This window comes from Heloderma suspectum, chromosome 4 (assembly GCF_057233095.1).
Source record: "Heloderma suspectum isolate Gila_16-S chromosome 4, 16-S_ref, whole genome shotgun sequence".
NCBI lineage: Eukaryota > Metazoa > Chordata > Lepidosauria > Squamata > Helodermatidae > Heloderma > Heloderma suspectum.
Genome location: NC_139461.1, coordinates 83,104,506 through 83,123,104, shown reverse-complemented (window position 1 = coordinate 83,123,104; position 18,599 = coordinate 83,104,506). Strand labels below are relative to the sequence as shown.

The 18,599-nt window shown below is 44.1% G+C and overlaps 1 protein-coding gene across 1 annotated transcript; it reads left to right on the top strand.

Annotated features, from left to right (window-relative positions):
• Positions 1 to 5,801: 5,801 nt before the first annotated feature.
• TMEM200C (transmembrane protein 200C) lies at positions 5,802 to 17,554 on the top strand. The gene is made up of 2 exons (XM_084848099.1): positions 5,802 to 6,410; positions 14,985 to 17,554. Exon 2 carries the CDS (start codon positions 15,028 to 15,030, stop codon positions 16,717 to 16,719), a length of 1,692 nt encoding a protein of 563 aa, XP_084704225.1. The 5' UTR covers positions 5,802 to 6,410; positions 14,985 to 15,027; the 3' UTR covers positions 16,720 to 17,554.
• Positions 17,555 to 18,599: the final 1,045 nt, after the last annotated feature.

The following is an 18,599-nucleotide window of genomic DNA, read 5'->3' as shown; positions in this document are numbered from 1 at the left end:
CCACACTGGAGGCCTTCAAGACGAGGCTGGACAGCCATCTGTCAGGGATGCTCTGACTTGGATTCCTGCACTGAGCAGGGGGTTGGACTCGATGGCCTTGTGGGCCCCTTCCAACCCTACTAGTCTATGATTCTATAAAAACTGCTGCTTGAATACTTCAGTGCTCAAGGAATTTGTCCAGGGAGCAGTAAGTAGCAACTTGGTGCATCTAAAAAACTTTCCTTCAGTATATCACAAAATTGCTCTGGGGCTACAGTAGAGTAAGTAATCTGATGGCTTCACATGACATTACTCAGTATGGGAGGCATAATGAATAATGTGAGTAATTCCATAAGTGGAAGTCCACTTCCACCAGCTCAGTTGATCTATCATAAATTTGGATTCAATCTTGTATGTTTTTCCCCTATTGGGATATGTTTCTGTTTCGATTTTTATTGAGCTGGGTTTTTTTCCCCACATTTTGATGTAAATAGGGCTTAAATGTTACATGGAGCACTAGTAACATTGCTAGTAGTAGTTAACTCAGCTATTCAGAAAACCACAACTGAAATGTACATCAACCACTTTACATACACCTTCTCCCATCCCTACCCCCCACAAGCCATGACAAATAAATAAGAAAATCGAAGAGCAAATGTGTCATCAAAAGATAAAGTAAGGTTATTATGAAAAAAAAGAGATGTGTTAGTATCATGATGTATATTATCAACACTGGAAACTTGCTATCAAAAATCAGATCTGTGATTGCACCATTGATTTCCTTGCAGGGTACAATCAAAGCTTGCTGTGTTTAGATTTCTAATGTCTTATCTGTTGATGACATTTCCATCTTTACCAGCACCTGGACTGAAATACCCTTGGCTTGGTGTGATCAGAACTATTTATGTGCAAGTAACACCATTTAAGAACTTAAAATATTAGTAAAGAGAAGAGAAAGTCAAATGCTGAGATGTCTGCAAATCCATTGGTTTGATCTAATGGTAAAAATGTGATTGTTTAGCAAGAGGGCTCCCTTAAACCTCTGCCTGTGCTTGTCTAAGTCAAGAGCCCTTTAGGGAATATCTGGCCATGTAAATTATTGATGTGATGGAGGTCTCCTGTGGAAACAGATGTTTTTTGTTTCTTCTGATATCCTGTTATGGCTGGAAATGAAAGCAAATTAAAAACGTCTGAAGATTCAGGTTCAATGAAACAATTCAAAGCTGTGTTCAAAACATCATGCTTAAAAGCAAATATTAAGCTTGAATGAACAGCTTGATATGAGAGACATGCTTCATGCATGTACTAAAGGATATCCACCCCCAGCAGTGTCTTCCCAAACCAGCCACAGATGAAGTGAAAACTGTATATGCCTGGATATAGTTAAAATATATACCTAAAATGAATATGCCTAAGACTTCCTCCCTCAACACGTAATATGTCACCTTCTCCTCTTTCTTCAGATCCTTTGTATGATCCAAATCCATCTTTTCCTTGAAGCCTTTTGCTTCTTGAAGCCTTGGTTGCCTTCCTGAACCAATGGCATTTTTCACATTGTTCCTTTCCTATCCTTGGCTTTCCCATTCTTTCACTTTCTTAGAGAGCGATCCTATGACCGCTATCCTATGGCCGCAGGATATGCTGTTTTCCAGAACCAACCTCAGAGCCCACGCTTTGAGGTCGGTTCCCAGAGAACCAACCTCCCCTTACTTCTGTGCTGCCTCGGAAGCAGTGCAGAACAGGCCCATCCTCCACACTCACAAGAGGAGCACTGAGCAGCCAGAAAGGGGTGTGGCTGGGGGCATTCCAGGGCGGGGAAATCGTAGTTGCCTGTACGACACATCCAATGTGTCGTACAGCAGCCTCCTTCCCTGCTCCATGCTCCTGTGGCTAGCCAGCTGCAATCAGCTGTCTAGCAGAAAAAGCAGGGCAGGAGAAGTACGGAGGGAATGATCCCCTCCGTGCTTCTCCTGCCCTGCTTTGGATAGGCGGTCGCCTCCGAGTTCAGAGGCAGCCGCCTATCTCGATAGGATTGCGCCCTTAGTGACTTCTCTGCATTGTTAGGAGTTGCCACATTTTGATTTTGACATGACATGGTATGACATGGTGAGTTACGACATTTAACAGTATCAGAGGTGTCAGAGTGAGTCCTGGCAACAGGTCCAGCACCAAATTAAATGGTGCCCCAAGCAAAGGAAATCTTTGGCACGCCCTCCATTTGTTCACTGATTTTTTATTTTTATATATGCCCATTTTACAACTTTGATACACAATTTGCATGCATGATTTATACCTATCATATAAGATGACATATTTGCATACTTGTACCTGATCATAATCTTTCTCTCTCTCTCCCTCTCTCTCCCTCTCTCTCTCTCTCTCACACACACACACACACACACAGAGCGAGAGAGAGAGCGCGCAATTGTTCAATGGGCACTGATGTAATTTTCCTGAGGTTTTTTTTTTTAATGCTGGACATGCAGACCAGTGTTGCCAACTTTACAAGTGAAGATGAATTCTTTGTATGATTTTTTTCCCCCATCTATTCGATGAATAGATAGCCTATGACAGTCCTCCCCCAAGTCCAGTGCCCTCTCCAAGCCACACATCTCAGGCTATCACACCTATTCTCTTAAGACTAGAACCTGGAGTCATCCCATGAAGCTGTTCATGGGAGGTGAGAATAGACAACTCACTCCCCTTCCAAGGACCACTGTCTTCAACAAAAGTAATCCAGTTTAAACCTTTAGCTAAGCGGTGCTTCAGATTAGGCTGGAGGACTCAGTATCAAAAATCTACAGTAAAGTTGTATTTAAAACTCCTTTTCTATTTCTTCCACTCATTGTTGAATTCCATAGTTCTAACACTGTCATATCCCAGGTACCTGGGGCTGAATGGCACAGCATATTCAGACGCAAACTTCACAACAGACCGAGTGGAGCTGGAAAAGGAAAGGCAGCTTGATCAGAGGCCAGAATTCTCTTCAGCTTGAATGGACTCCAAGGCTACTTTATAAAGGACAGATGCAGCCAGCCTGTTTTCAGAGAGCCCCACAGTTCAAAATAATATTGTGATCTTTATGCAGATCAACGCTATTCACCTTGTAAAGATCCGCATTATATAGGCTAGATGGATCAGCTAGTTTGGCCTCAAACAATCACAGAGAAATAATATTTTCACATGATCCGCCCTATGCAATTGATCCACACTGAACAACATATAGTGAATTAGGCCCCCTGAAGCCATACCGTGGTTACAAGAAAGCAGCTGCAGTTATCTCTGGGTGGGTGTGGGGCAGGGGAAGGTTCAGGGGGAAATGCATTTTATTTAACTTTTATTTCCAGAAACCTCAAAAGTGGATTTTGTAATCAGCCAGTTTCCCCATGCCACTTTAGAATAAACGATGCGTAACACTGCATAAATAATATCATTCTCATTTATCTGATAGTTCTGAATGTCCATCTAGCCATTTCAGTAAAAGAAGTATCAATAGGATTACAACTTTTATTAATCATTTCTATCGTACTTCCCAGTGTGCAAAGTACTTTGTAGTTTTTATCACTGTTAGTATAATAGCAGGCTCATGGCTAATCAGGAAGAATTAATGAGGAGACAGAGAGAAATATAGCTCTCCCTTTCCATAAAATCCTCACTGCCATAGAAATAAGATACTTCCTTTGGATTTTTTTTTTTTTTTTGCTTGAAGCTGTCTTAGATGTATTGCAGCATATTTCTACTACATATTCCAAATAGATATGCATTGTACAGAACAATCATATAAATACCTTATATATATATATATTCTCTCCTTATCTTAGGCTTCTCAGACAGCATCTTAGCAAAACTGCAAAAAATAGGAAAAAATGCCAGAAGTGAAGGAGGGTAATTGAACTGACATGTACTCTGCCTCTGGGCCATTTGATAAGGTTTTGGGCTTTACACACAGTATTTAGTTACTGCTTTCTGCATCCCTTCAGGTGCTGCTTTAAAAAAAAAAAAATCCTTGCCTTTTCAGTTTATTCTGCATTTTTCAAAACACACACGTATACACACATATTAACATCCCTGCTTCTGAAATTTAATCAGACTTCTTTCCTGAGGAAAAAGAATCACGCACACCTTCTCTTCTGCCTTGCATCCAGTAGATAACAGCAGTACCAGTCTTTCCCTGACTTCCACATTACCTCTAGCAGGTGCAACCCAAAATCCCTTTGCCTCCTCTCTGTCCAGTTTGTTCTTGAGTCGGATAATGACCACCTACTGCCCAAGGAACTGAGAGTGTTCTTTGGAGAGCACTGCAAGCTGAAAGCAGGACTGTTTGCATTGAGTTACTGTGTGCTTACGGGTAAACTGGCCATAATAAATACCCTGCTTCTCAAAACTAAAGACGATAAAACCAGACAGGATCTCACACCGCCCAAGGCAAAATAATCTAAGCTTCTAAAGGAGGGACAGCCATTCCCTAGACTGTAAAAGTTGAAAAGTGAGGAAAGAAGAAGCAATCAAATTGTCTTGAGACCATAACTTTAAAAAGCTGGAACCATTTTCAAAATAAGTCCTAAGAAAAAGACAGACAAAAAAAGAAAGAAAAAAGGATTCCTTGACTTTTCATGAAGTGCATGCTATACCTTTGTTGGGGAGGGGGAAACATAATGATGTTGGATTGATTTCACATTTTATCTTTTGAACAGGTCAACCATCAGGCCCACGAACTAGGACACCTGCAGCACAAATAAATTGGATGTTTACCTGGATGTCCTACTATTTTCAGCAGCAGGTACTCCCCAGTCAGTGTATTAGGACTGCAGCCTAAATTAACATAGGGATAGCCATGTTAAACTGCTGCAGCAAAAAACAAGAGACTTGTGGCACCTTAAAGACTAACACAAATTGGTCATGGCATAAGCTTTCGTGGACTTCATATATCTGATGAAGGGACTCTAGTCCACAAAAGCATATACTACAAAAAATGTGGGTTAATCTTTAAGGTGCCACAAGACTCTGCTGTTTTGCAGCCTAAATTAAGTGGTGCAAATTGTAGGACTTGGTGTGTGTGTGTGTGTGGGGGGGTAATCTGTACTTGATGTCACGCTTTTAGATGCTTTATTCTACAAACCATAGCCCCAAAACTTAAAAAAAAAAATAATGGGGAGAATATATGAATGCCAGTAACACTAATATATGCCTCGTCAGAAAATATAACACTTCATAAAGAATGTTATATTCACCCAAGCAAAGTATGCATTTATTTATTTACAATATTAGTAGGCCATCCTGCAGTAAAAGTTATCAGCATAAAAACAAGCAAGTTAAAACAATAAAAATAAAATAATAAAATGTGATGCTGTATTAAAACAAACTCCACACTAAGATAGGATGCTGATGGTGGCGGTAACAGATCAAAGTGGCTGCAAGTCAGAACAAATTAACTTTGGAGCAGAGCCACTGATTTCAGTGAAATTACTCTAGAATAAGTCGTCTGAAAGTTGCACTCTAAACGGCTGGGGTTGGGGTGGCGAGAGAAAAGAGATCAGCGGGATGCAGAGGAATGCACACAGAGAGCAGTGATGCCCCCAAGCCTGCTCCCTTCGGGGAACTACAGGCCTACGTCAGGAGGCAAGAGACCTCACAAACGCGGGGGAGGCAGATTCAAATGAGCGGGCGGGAGGGGGGGGGGGCTGCTCGGGAAGTGCCTTCCGGGCAGCTCCGGAGGCAAGAAATCAGGGCTGCTGCTTCTCTTCGGCAGCCCTCTCGGCTCGCAGGGGGGCGGGGGAGGCGCCAGCAGCGGCTCGACGAAAGGGGGGGGGGGGTCGGGCAGCAGGAACGCGGAGAGAGGCGGAGAGAGGCGGAGGGGGGCAGGCCTCAACCCCCCCCCCGAAGAGAGTTGGGAAGGGAGCGATTGCCCTCCTGCAGCAATTTCCCTGTGTCATGGCTCCGGTCTCCTAGCAACAGCAGCGGGTCGCAGCAGCAGCTCCCCGCACCATTCAGGAGCAGCAGCGTCGAAGCAGCAGCGGCTCCGCCGGGCAGGAGAAGACGCCTCCCGCTCCCAGCAGCAGCAGCCACAACAATAACAGCCGCCGCCGCCGGGAGGCAAAGGCAAGCGCGGAGCGGAGCGGCCGCCCCGAGCGCCAGGGCGACCCCAGGCGAAGGATGCCGGCCGGAGGCGGCGCGGGAGCCGCACTTCGGGGAAAGTCCTGCTCGCCATGGCTGCCGCCGGCTTGCGCGGCTGCGAGGAGGCTGCCGAGAGCGCCGCTCCCTTCGCGGCTGCAGCGGGGATGTGCAGGAGCGGCGGCCGCGTGAAGGGGAGGGGGCCGTGGTGGCCTCTGCCGAGGGCTCCGCTGGCGCCGGGCGGCGAAGTTCCTCTCCATGGTTCCTCCCTGGGCTCCGAGGAACTTGCCTGCGGCTCGGACACTCCGCGATCTTCCCTGGTAAGAGAGAAGCGGAGCGGCTGCGCTTACCGCGCGCTGCCATTTTGAACCAGAAAGTCGCCCGGGGATCCTGCAACGCTTCCCCTCCCCTCGACAACCCGAAAAGGCTGGCCTGCAGGAGACGCGTTCACCGGGATGGCCCCGGCCCCCTTTCCCGCCGTAGTGCCTCTCCCGGCACAGCAGTGTGGGGCCGCATCCCTTCCCGAAGAGGGAGCAGGGAGGCATCATGCGTTGCGGGTTATGAAATGAGTGGTGGAGGTGCACAGCTCCGATGGTCTCTGGCAAATGGGCACAGGTGATGGGCTCGCCGCCTGACAGGCTGGAAGTGCCGTTTGGTGGTTGCGCCTCAGGAGTGAGTTTCGATTTGGAAAGTTGACAGATGGGGCTGCCCCTCTTCGCTGACTCCAGAGCAAGCTGTATAACGGTTCCCTTTTTATTATCGCCAGTTTCAGCCCTTTGACAGGCTCTGCCAGATAGACTGTCCATCAGGCAGGGGTTTTCAGCGGCATCCCTTGGACGCTGTCCCCAGTAGGCGCTGGCAACTTTGCCAATTACAATGTGTAGGACAACATAGCACCAGGTATGTCAGCCACAATGTTTGATTAGCCTCTGTCCCTAAAGAACCCCCAAGGAATGCGAGAATGTTTAAACTCTCTTGCAACAGGCAGGAAATTCTCCCAAGATAAGAAGCTAATGGGTGCAGGACAGGTGAATTTACCCAGATGGAGTGGGGTGTCCCTCCCCCTTTCCCTACTCATTCAGCCAGCGAGAATGGCAAAGAAAACTAGAACCAAATGACCTAATGTCAGTTGTTTCTATCAAGTGTTGTCCTGCTGTATTTCTTTTAGATTTGAAACACAGCTAAAATCCTGGAAAATTGAGAAATGTGTTCAATAGTATGACATTTATTTAATAGTATAGTATAGTTAGTATAACTACTAGCTGGCATAGATCACATTGATATATCTGTGCATGAATCCTTTCAGAATCACAGACAATTTTCTCATAGCATATTCATGAACAGTAGCTTTCTTTTTAGGAAATCCACCTCTGCCTCTCCTTTTTTACTGTCCTATATACCAATATTGCTTTGCAAACATTGTTCACTGCTAAATATCAGGATATGCTTTCCCATCTTAGTTAATACAGATCCTCATCTATTGGCGTCCTGTGGTGAAATGTCAGTACATCAAAAGCTGAACCTTCCTCCTTTAAAAAAAAAAATCAAAAAAATCAAGCCCTGTTAAATTATTATCATTTTTTCCACAACCAATCTATTCCCTGACTGTCATATCATACTGTGCAAGATGAGGTAAGGGTCAACTGACTGACCAATTACTTTTAGGAGCAGGAATATTTTTGCAAGAAAATGCATGGATTTAAAATTAATCAGAAAATTGCTGAATCTGGTTATTCCGGAAATGGGGAGATTTAGCTGATGAGGGAAATGAGATTATCTAGGATGCTGACTTAACCAGATTTCAAGGCAAGGGATTTAACTTTGTGCAGTACACTGAACTGATTGCTTTTATCTTTCTTTCTTATAATCTATTTCGGACACTCCAGAAAAAGTCAGGAATGACCCTTCATTATTCTTTAGTATTTTCAGACTGTCTTGACAGTCTACAAAGAATTGTTGAATATTCAGTGGTTGCTTCATTATTTGAATACTCAGATTAATGAACCCTGATACTATGATGTAAATAAAACCTTGCAGATCATTTCAGGGTACTTTGTCAACACAACAGCATGATCTGTTCCCTTGGTGATTCAAAGGAGTGTTCCTTCTCTCGTGTTTTTTTTTAAAAAATCAGGTTCTGCACAGTATCTTTCTGTTCCTATTGCATTTTCACATCCATGGACTGAAAATTCACTGGTGTTACATAACCAGTTACCTTGAACATCATACATGATTACAAATAATGCATATGTCCAGAAGATATACTCACAACCTAAGCATAAAGGAAGATCTATCTGTCTGCATAGTCAAAAATAAGATCAAAAGGAATTGTTTCAAATAAACTTTTCTGATTATATTACAATCTGGTTATTTCCTTAATATAGTGACAGTAACAAATGATAAAAGCTAGATTTTTTAAAAAAAATCCTCAGCCTAATCAGTGCATATATATAATCAATGGCCTAAGTAAAACTGTTCATCTTGCCTTTTTGGTTTTATTTCCCACTTTTAAAAACTGAAATGCCTTTCTCTCTTGCATGATAGATCACTATCCCAAAGCCCCTTGTGTAATGTAACCTTCTGGCCTCATTCAAAGAAGATGGCCTGAGGCTAGGACATAGCAGCTTTTGTAACAAAAACAGGAACCTATGGGGAATTCTTAATAACACAGTATGGATTATTAAAGCGAAGCAATAGCTCAAGGTGTGATTAATAAGGCTGCACCAAGGTTCCCCCTCCCTCCTTAAAACAATGGGAAAATGCTTCAAATCTTGGTTATCATAAGACAGAAGATAAAAACTGCAGCATAAGGAACTGATATTGGCAGATGATTCCAAGGCTTAGTTTTGAAGTGTTTTTATAATGTAGCTTTAACCCTTTTTTAATTGGTTGATGTTTCCACCTCTGACAAATCTCTCTTTGCCTATAGTGTATTAATTCAGAAAAGTACAGTCTGCCAAACAACAACAAAGGCTTCATTTCAGAGTGAGCGCTCTTTTTTCATCTAGCTCATATCTGTGCATCTTGGGAGTAGCTGGTTAGACTGTACTCTAACCCCTTTTCAACATGGTCATTGAATGTGGAGAAGGGTGGAGGGTAATCAGGATTACATCCTCTGTCCCCACTCCTGATCTCCATGCATGCAGACATAAGAACCTAAGAAGAGATGTGCTGGATCAGACCAAAGGCCTCTCTAGTCCAGCCTTCTGTTCCCAGCAGCCAACCAGATGCCTATCAGAAGCCCACAAGGAGGACATGAGTGCAGTTAGTACCCTCTGCTCGTGCACCCCGGCAACTGGCACACAGAGGCATGCTGCCTCTGATGCCGGAGGCAGCACATAACCACCATGACTAGTAGCCATTGATAGCTTTCTCCTCCATGAATTTGTCTAATCCCCTTTTAAAGCCATCCAAGGTGGTGGGTATCACTTCGGCCTATGGTAGTTAATTCATACATGTATTGTATGGAGAAGTACTTCCTTTTCTCTGTCCTGAATCTCCCACCATTTAGTGTCCTTGGATGACCCTGGGTTGTAGCATTATGAGAGAGGGAGAAATTTTTCTTCCTCCCTACATTCTCCACACCATGCATAATTTTATACACCTCTGTCATATCCCAGATGTTGTAACCTTTCCTCATAGAGTTGCTCCAGCTCCTTGATCATTTTGGTTGCCCTTTTCTGCACCTTTTCCAGCAGTACACAATCCTTTTTGCAGTGTGCACAGAACTGTACACAGTATTCCAAGTGGCGTTGCGCCACAGGCATGATGAAATTGGCAGTTCCATTTTTTATTTCTTTCCTAAGAACTAAAGAACCAAACCAGTGACCCCCTTTCCTTCTTGGGCGTCATTCTTATCTCTTATATTTCATGCTATGGCTTGTTAGAGAAGAAGTCAAATAGAAAAGACACAATGAAGTTTGGGGACCTGAGAGTGAGACATCGCTGACAAGGATTTTCACACACGTGCACACGTATGCACACCTAGCATTTGTAAAGACTGGGGAGTGGGAAGCCAGTCTCCAGCCTAATTTGCAGCATACATCCAGCTCTGAGGGTTTGGGGAGGGGGGTGGGTGGGTAAGGGAGCTACCAGGTACTGATTGTCCATGGTGGGGTGGAATGAAGAGAGCCATTTCATTTCATTTTCATTTCATTTATTACATTTCTATACCACCCAATAACCAAAGCTCATTGGGCAAATTACAAAAATTAAAAACCTTAAAAATACAGTATTATGCATAATATAAAAATAGTTTAGCTACAAACGTATAAACAAAGCAGACACACACATACACACACATATCCAAACAATATTCCATAACCTGATTAAAAACCTATCATATACTGCCAAATGCCTGGGAGTAGGGGAAGGTCTTAACCTGGCACCAAAAAGACAACAATGTTGGCACTAGGTGGGTCTCACTGGCGGAGTTCATTCCATAATTGGTGGGCCGCCACTGAGAAGGCCCTCTCCCCTCTCGCCACCTTACGAGCCTCCTGCAGAGGAGGCACCTGGAGGAGGGCCTTAGACGATGAGTGTAGTGTACAGGTAGCTTCATGCCAGAGGCCAAATCAAAGCATGAAGGGAAAGGTATTTAAGATTGAGGAGAGGAAACTTAAGGGATTTGTATGACAGGTAGAAAGAATTGCTGTGTTCCAGCTTCCCTCAACTGGGGATATACAAAGTAAGCATTCTTCCTTCTGAGGGGAAAAAAAGAAGACCTGCAGTTTAGGGTAGATAAAGTTGAGTTATGAAGCCAAGCCAACCTTCTAAAGGTGGAAAAGAGTACTCACTCTGGAAAGGAGTCTAAACCATCCATACCACTTCAGGCCTTTCTCTTTTCACTTTCTTAAGACTTGCTCCTTTCCATAGTGAGTTCCCCCTAGCTCATATATGTTCATCTAGGAACATACTTTTCACATGAACAGTGGGGGTGCGAGCAGAATCAGGACTTCCAAGCATACAATGGAATAGAGCCTAGCAGCCACAGCAGTTGCAGTCTCAATTTACACACAGACATTGAATGTGTGGAAATGGCTCCAGTCTGGGAAGCATCACGGTGAGACACTTCTGCCTGCTCCTGTTTAGCCCAGCATCAAAGTGAATGTGCTTTGAGCCTTGAGAAAGAAACTCATCTGAGTCTCCAGAACAATAAATATCTTATGTAGTGGAACTAGAGACGTAAAATTTCAAGAAATTTTGAAGCCATGGGAAAAAATAGAAATTTGGGGAAAAATTGAAAAATAAGCCTTGCTATTTTTAGTGCTCTTTACAGATCAAAAGTCACTTTTCTTGCTTTAGGACAGCCTTCCCCAACCTGGTATGTTCCAGATATTTTGGACTTCAGCTCCCATCAGCCTCAGGCCAATGGTCAGGAATACTGAGCATTGTAGTTCAAAACATCTGGAGGGCGCCAGGTTGGGGAAGGCTGCTTTAGGAACATAAAGAAGCCTTTATGTTCCTAAAGTTATATTATGTATAACTTGGCTTGCTCAGAAAATTATCATTATATTTAAAAACTTTTAAAAGTAAACTCAGTAAATTTGTAATTATTGTGTGAATAAACTATAGTTTTAGTTTTGAATATACCAAGCATGATAATTTTATGAGCAAACCAAGTTATACATAACATATTTTAAGTTCTTATTTTATGCCTAACCAGAGAGAGCCTCAGCAAGTAGTCCCTGAAACATCTGAATCATCCTAAAAGTCAGAAGAAGCAGGAAGAACTGGAGGCAGAGGAAGACTGCAGAACAGTATCTGTTCCTGTTTGTAAAGAAGTTTAGGAAAATTCCTAAACCTGTTACTGTTTGTGGGTGGAGCGTAGGGAAATCTGATCTGAAGGAAAACCTATTGAGATTTTATTTAGCTGGGCAAGGCTCTGCTTAGGAATGGTAAGCAACCATATTTAAGAACGTTTAAGCAATCTCAACCTATTTCAAGAGTGACATTTTATTCACTTTTGTAAATAATTTCTGTTAATGAACATCTTATTTTTTGTTCATTTTGAAAGGTTGTCTCTAGTGGTAGTGTCAATCCCATACCTATGCCATAGGAACCAGGGCACTGAGTTTCTTTTAGGTAGAGAGCGTTTATTCTAGTGGCAGCAGTTAAAATGTTTTATAGCTGAGGCAGTATTCCATAGTGGCAAGTTCTAATTGAGAATTTTAGCCTCAAAGTTCATTCAAAAAAAAGAAACATAGATGGGATAACCCACATGCTATTTCGTTGCATCTGGTGACAGTGGAGAGATAACCTACAGTGTTTTTTCTTAAGTGGCGTTTAGATGAGAACTACATTAACTGACTGCTATAGCATCTAACCAGAACAAACCCAGGACTCTGTAGAAAAAAAACCCAGACTGTCAAGAATGCACATTTTCTTCCATATTATGATATTGTGATTCTACTCACATGATGGGAAACTGAGCTTGACTTGGAGCATCCCTAATTTCTATCAGTAAAAGATACATTAGATCAATATTTTTAATAAGGAATAAAATAAATAATTATGCTAGAAATTTTACAGAGAAGATTGAAAAACATTTTCCCCATGGCTTCATTATTTTCAGGCACTTCACATCTCTAGTCTTTCTTAAAAGTCTTCTTATTAGTTTTTAGAAATCATTTGGGCAGAGTAAAGGCTGGGTAACAATATGTAAACACCATGTCTTAAGTTCTAAAAGAAAATATTTCATAATCCAAAGATGTTCAATTTTTCCTATTTATCGAAGAAGAAGAAGAAGAAGAAGAAGAAGAAGAAGAAGAAGAAGAAGAAGAAGTAGAAGAAGAAATGGTCCTTGAAAAAAAACAGGAGAAAACAGGGTTTTTTTTCCAAATTTTCCCAAGTTTTTTTCTGGGCCTTCACATTTCTAAGTGGAACTCCATAAAGAGAATTCCTGCCTGTTAAACTACATAGGAGATTAATATTTCTGAGGCACCATGGGCAATTGTTAAAGGACGGGCAAACTTTCTTGTTGACCCACAAAACCACTGTGTGTGTGTGTTTCTCAGTTAGTGAAACAATGCTTCCCTACTGTCTCCCAACTTGCTCAGCACACCAGATCTTGAGCATGTTGGCCTTTTGAGGGCATAAGCTCACCAATTCTTTCCACAGCTGCAGGTTTGCCTAGTGAGGGCCCACACAGAGCAAGTAAAACTGGGTCAAAAGAATAGAAAAATATTTTTAGGTCTGCTTCCCCAAGATGATGATTCTATGAGAGGAGAAATGGCAGTTTGTTCTCTGAAGTTAAGGTACACCTCCATTACAAGCCAGCCCCAACTTACAGGATAGGAGATATTGGGCCTGTGTTTATCCTTGACGACCAGAAGTGAGGAAAAGAGGGAAGGACAGGGATGGCAAACTTGTGGCTATCCAGATGTTGTTGGACTGCAACTCCTATCCTATCATCCCTCATCATTGGTTGTGCTTGCTAGGGCAGTCCAACAACATCTGGAGGACCACATGATCCCCATCCCTGGGGTAGGGACCACCAGGGAATATTCTGTGCAGAGAAACTAATAGAGTTGGGGCTTGGGAACATGTACATTGGTATGGTGTGTAGCTGAGCTGTTGCCAGTAGGGTGGAGGTTGCGGGAAAGAGGGATAGGTCTAGAGGGAAAATAAGTTTCTGGGGTAGAGTGTTCATTCAGTTGAAGATTTCAGGTGTTTTATACACTGCCTTTCTACATGCATGTATTCCAGCCTGTGTCTAACTCATCAAACCCCAGAAATCATTTAAACAAGTTAACTAAACAACAGTATTACAACTACTTACATTGATATTAAAAGAACAATACAGAATGCTAAAGGCAAGAAAATGAAAACAAACTCCACATGAAAACATCTTGATCACCTAACTAATAGCAGGAAAAGATGGGGCCTGCTAAATGTCCTCAGGGAAGGAATTCCAGAATTGTGGAGTCACCACAGGAAAAGGCCCAGCACCTGGTAGCTGTCAATCATATGTCCAATAGAGAAAGGCCTCAGTGCAGGCCCTTACAGCTGACGCAAGAGGCAGGTCAGTATGGGCAAAGGCAAGCCTTTAGGGAACATAGTCCTCTTGGGCTCTTAATGGCTTTTAAAGTCAATACCAGCACTTTACACTGGGCTCGGAAATAGATCAGGAGTTGATACAATATCGACATAAGGCATTGAGATCATTGAGCTCCAACCAGCACCCTGGCAGCTGCCTAGGATCACCAAGCACCTACAGAGTACACACTTCTTCTTTCAGGGGAATACAGCTCCATCAGGGTACTGTGCACCTATATGCAATACACCAGAAACACCAACCAGAAGCACCTCCGTCTTGGCAGGGTTAAGTTTCAGCTGGTTCACCGCATCCACACCAGAAGATTCCAAACACTAATTCCCTCAGAGTCACACCCACAGAGGAAAGTGCTCTAAAACATTATGTGGCATTTTGTTAAGGCTGCTGTGCCAGCCATATACCCAGCAAGAGAGGGAACAGGTTTATATTCTCTTTCAGTCACTGAAATCTCTTTTGATATTTCTTTTCATCCGTCTTTGTTTTTTGCAAATGCTCTAGGGACCTTATTAGATGATTAAGTTAAAACTACTGCCACGTGGCTTTTATTCTTCTCTAAGTGCTCAGCTACTGATAAAGTGTCCAGCTACGATGCAGTGAACACGCAAAATTAAGGCCAAGTGGTCAGGGGCTATTCTGTGGTGATACCATTACTTAGACATGTTGCCTTGTGTGTCTTACGCACACGCCCTTGTGTGAGAGTGATTAGTCACCAGGGACTGAGCAGGTTTCATAAAAACTGAGGTGAGCTGTAATTTGCAAACTAGCAGGGATTTTGCAAGGTCAGCTGTTGATCTGGCTCCCTCCCAGGCTCTCATATTCTTTTCTCCTTTTGCTGCAGGAGCTGGAGCCGCTGTAGGGAACAGTGCCCAGGGTAGCCAGCCATGATCGCCACTGGAGGCCTCTTGAGGATCTCAGCCAGGAAACAGGATCCCCTGCGGCCTCAGAGCCAAGTCCCCAAGCGCAAGCGCAAAGCCAAAAAGAAACGCAAGAACGACGTGGTGGTGGTGAAAGGCAAGCTCAAGCTCTGCTCGCTCTCTGGTCTCATTGCTCTCTGTGGCATCCTGGTGCTGCTCGTGGGGATTGCCTTGGCAGTTGTAGGCTACTGGCCAAAGCCTCTTTACCGGGCAGGGAGCAGTGGGGACAGGCCAGTCTCGGCACCACACGGGAGCACCTCCAAAAGCCGTTCCAGGAACCAAACCGAAGATCCAGGAGACTCTCCCCTGGAAGGCTCGGCAACCAACTCCTCATCCGCTGGCAGCAAGAAAGGCCTCCTTCCGTCCTCATCTGCCCCCTTGCCCTCCTCCACCTCTGCAGGCTTCCTCTTCCAGCTTTTCTCAAGGTATTTGCATTCGGACAAACTGAAGGTGCTTGGGCCCCTCATCATGGGCATTGGCATCTTCCTCTTCATTTGTGCCAATGCCGTGCTCCATGAGAACCGGGATAAGAAGACCAAGATTATCAATCTGAGGGACCTGTACTCCACTGTCATAGATGCACACAGCCTTCGGACCAAGGATGGGGCCCCCTCAGCTACTGTTGCCCCAGTTCCCATCAATGGCTTTGTTAACTATGTACAGTCCCGAGGACTAGAGCTGAAACCTGGCAGTGGCCCTGGGGAAGGCATCGGGGCTGCTGCTATGCTAGCCAAGAGCGCCTGGCATCCAGCTGTTAGTGCTCCCCTCTCCCCTCCCGACTTGGCTTCCTCACCACGCTGTTCCTCCTCCTCCTCTTCTAGGCCACCACAGCCACCCATCTTGGCTGAGGCTGTGTACAGCATCTATCGGGAGAGAGCTGCCTTGGCCAGAACTGCCTGTAGCCCACCTTGTAGCCCCCCAGATGGCTGGGACCAACGCAGCACGGCCAGCTCCATTGTGGGCTCCTCGCTCAGCACCTTCACTCTGCTGCCTATGGCTCAGGAAGAGGTAGCAGATAGAAACCGGGGTAGCTGGCGGAGGCCGCTGGGTGAACGAGGGGCCAGGGAAATCCCTCGGGGAGAGTTTGAACTCAGCCTGAAAGACCTCCGGAGCAGCTGTGTAGACACAGGGCAAGGGAATACAATGCTGCCCAGGACGGGCAAGCGCAAGCTGGTTCTTAGGCGCCAGAGCACAAGCTGCCTGCCTGATACCAGGAGATCCCTCTCTCCAGAACCTTCTCAGACTTTGGGTAGTAGCACCGACCTAGACTCCAGCCTTTTAGTTAAAGCTTCATCTTCCAGCTACTCCAAATCCCTAGATCTGGGGGACTCTTCCCCTCCGACACCACCTGTGGATAGGAGAGATTCCCAAAACTCTCAGTGTGACCAGTACAGAAGCAATAAGGGCTACACCCCACTGGAGGAGACAGGCACCTCCCTGGAATCCGTTGCCAGCACCCCAGCCCATAAAACCCAGGACTGTGAAGTGAGCCCCAGTGGGGAGACTGGCTCCTCAGAGGATACCAGCAAAGAACAGACCGAGCAGCCGCCTTTGAAAATTCAAAGACAGTATACAAATAAAGAGAAACTTTTCATGATCTCCAGATCAGATGCCACTGTTGGGCTGGAGGAAGGAGACCTGGAAAACACTGGCATTTAAACAACGTAAGATAAAATGGAGACAAGCATCAGGACAACTTGTAATCCTTCTGCCCCCTTGTGGATCTAGGAAGCTGGTCAATATCCAAAGAGCTGAAGTATGCTATCCTTGAATTGCATCAATAAATTCCTGTACAGGTCTTCAGGAAAAACAAAAACACATAACAGGACTTTGTTCTGTTCAATTGTGAGTCTATATTCCATGCAAGCCAAATTGTATTGCACATTGACAGTCCAGTAAATTTTCTGGATCAAAGGAAATAGAATATTTTGACAATAATTGTGCACTTTACTGATTTTTAATTCTAGTTGCCCTTTTTGTTTCTCTCTTGGCTTTTGCCATGATACTAACTGTACACTCTTTCCCCAGCTTCAGATAGAGGTGGTTTTCAAGTCAGCAAAACTGATCTCTCTTTTAATGTTTGCTTAGGAACAGAGTACTGTTTTGCAGGGATTAACAAATGAAGTACTATGGCAAAAAGAAACCCACAGCTTTAATTTCTGTAAAAGTGTCAGCAGAGGAAAGACTGGAGATGGGTAACACTGTGGCCAGCTAAGCTGACATTCCTAAATTCAAATAATGAGTATTTTATTAAGTATTATTGCAGATGTATGAACTAATAGCATTAATAACCATTTTTAATTTAAATAAAATATGTTTACAATGACAAAGTATATTTAGGTAATATTTCATTTCCTGACACCTGCTAAATTCTTACAAATGAATGAAGGCTCGTTTTCAATGTAGGATTAGAAGGTGTTTTGATTTTAAAGGAGAAGGAGAATATTTGTATGTATTGGATTCAGGAGAGAAATAGTAAAAGTTTTCCTAAAGGAAGGAGAAAAGTGTGGTTGACTTAAATAAGCTAAGCCTATGCATGTCTGTTCAGAAGTAAGACACATTGACTGGGTTTGCATGATCACTGCAGCCCACCGTGGCTTATTTAAGCCTTAGTGGGTTGTGGTACGTGCCAGCAACCATTTTGAATATTCAGTCCCCCCAACGTGGGGGTGCCATGGTTTGTCGTGTCATCTGAACCCAGGTGGCAGGGGTTGTTGTTGTTCACTCGTTAAGTCGTGTCCAACTCTTCGTGACCCCATGGACCATAGCACACCAGGCCCTCCTGTCCTCCACTCTTTCCCGGAGTGTGCTCAAGTTCATATTCATTGCATCGGGAATGCTATCTAGCCATCACATTCTCTGCTGTCCCGTTCTCCTTTTGCCTTCAATCTTTCCTGGCATCAGGGTCTCTTCCAGTGACTTTTCTCTTCGCATTAGGTGGCCAAAATTAGGGATGTCAGAGAATTCCGCCACGGATCTCAGTGAGGCCAAATGCCAGTGCATTCGCCCCCTGAAATCTGTGGCAGAACGAAGCCCCCTGCCCCCCCCACAAAATGGGCCCAGAACGGAGCACCTACCTGCTGCCATCCTCACTGACTTGCGAATGGTGGCCGCATCTGCGGCCGCCATTTGCTTCTTCCATATAGCCGTGATAGGTTACGTAAATACTTACGTGGCCTATCACAGCTAACGCAGGGACGCCATTTGCGTCCCTGCGGAAGCTGTGATAGGTTACGTAAGTAATTACGTAGCCTATCACAGCAAAACTAAGGGAACGCAAATGGTGGCGGCTATGGTGGCCGCCATTAGCATTCCCTTTTTTTGCCGTGTGATGGGCTACGTAAATATTTACATCACCTATTACAACAAAAGAGAGGGGTGTAAATGGCGTAGTGGCTGCCATTTGCGTTCCCCCTTTTTTTTTTTGCTGTAATAGGCTACTTAAATATTTACATAGTCTATCATGGCAAAAAAAAAAAAAGGGAACGCAAATGGCGGCCGCCGTAGTTGCTGTTGTTGTTGTTTTTTGCTGTGATAGG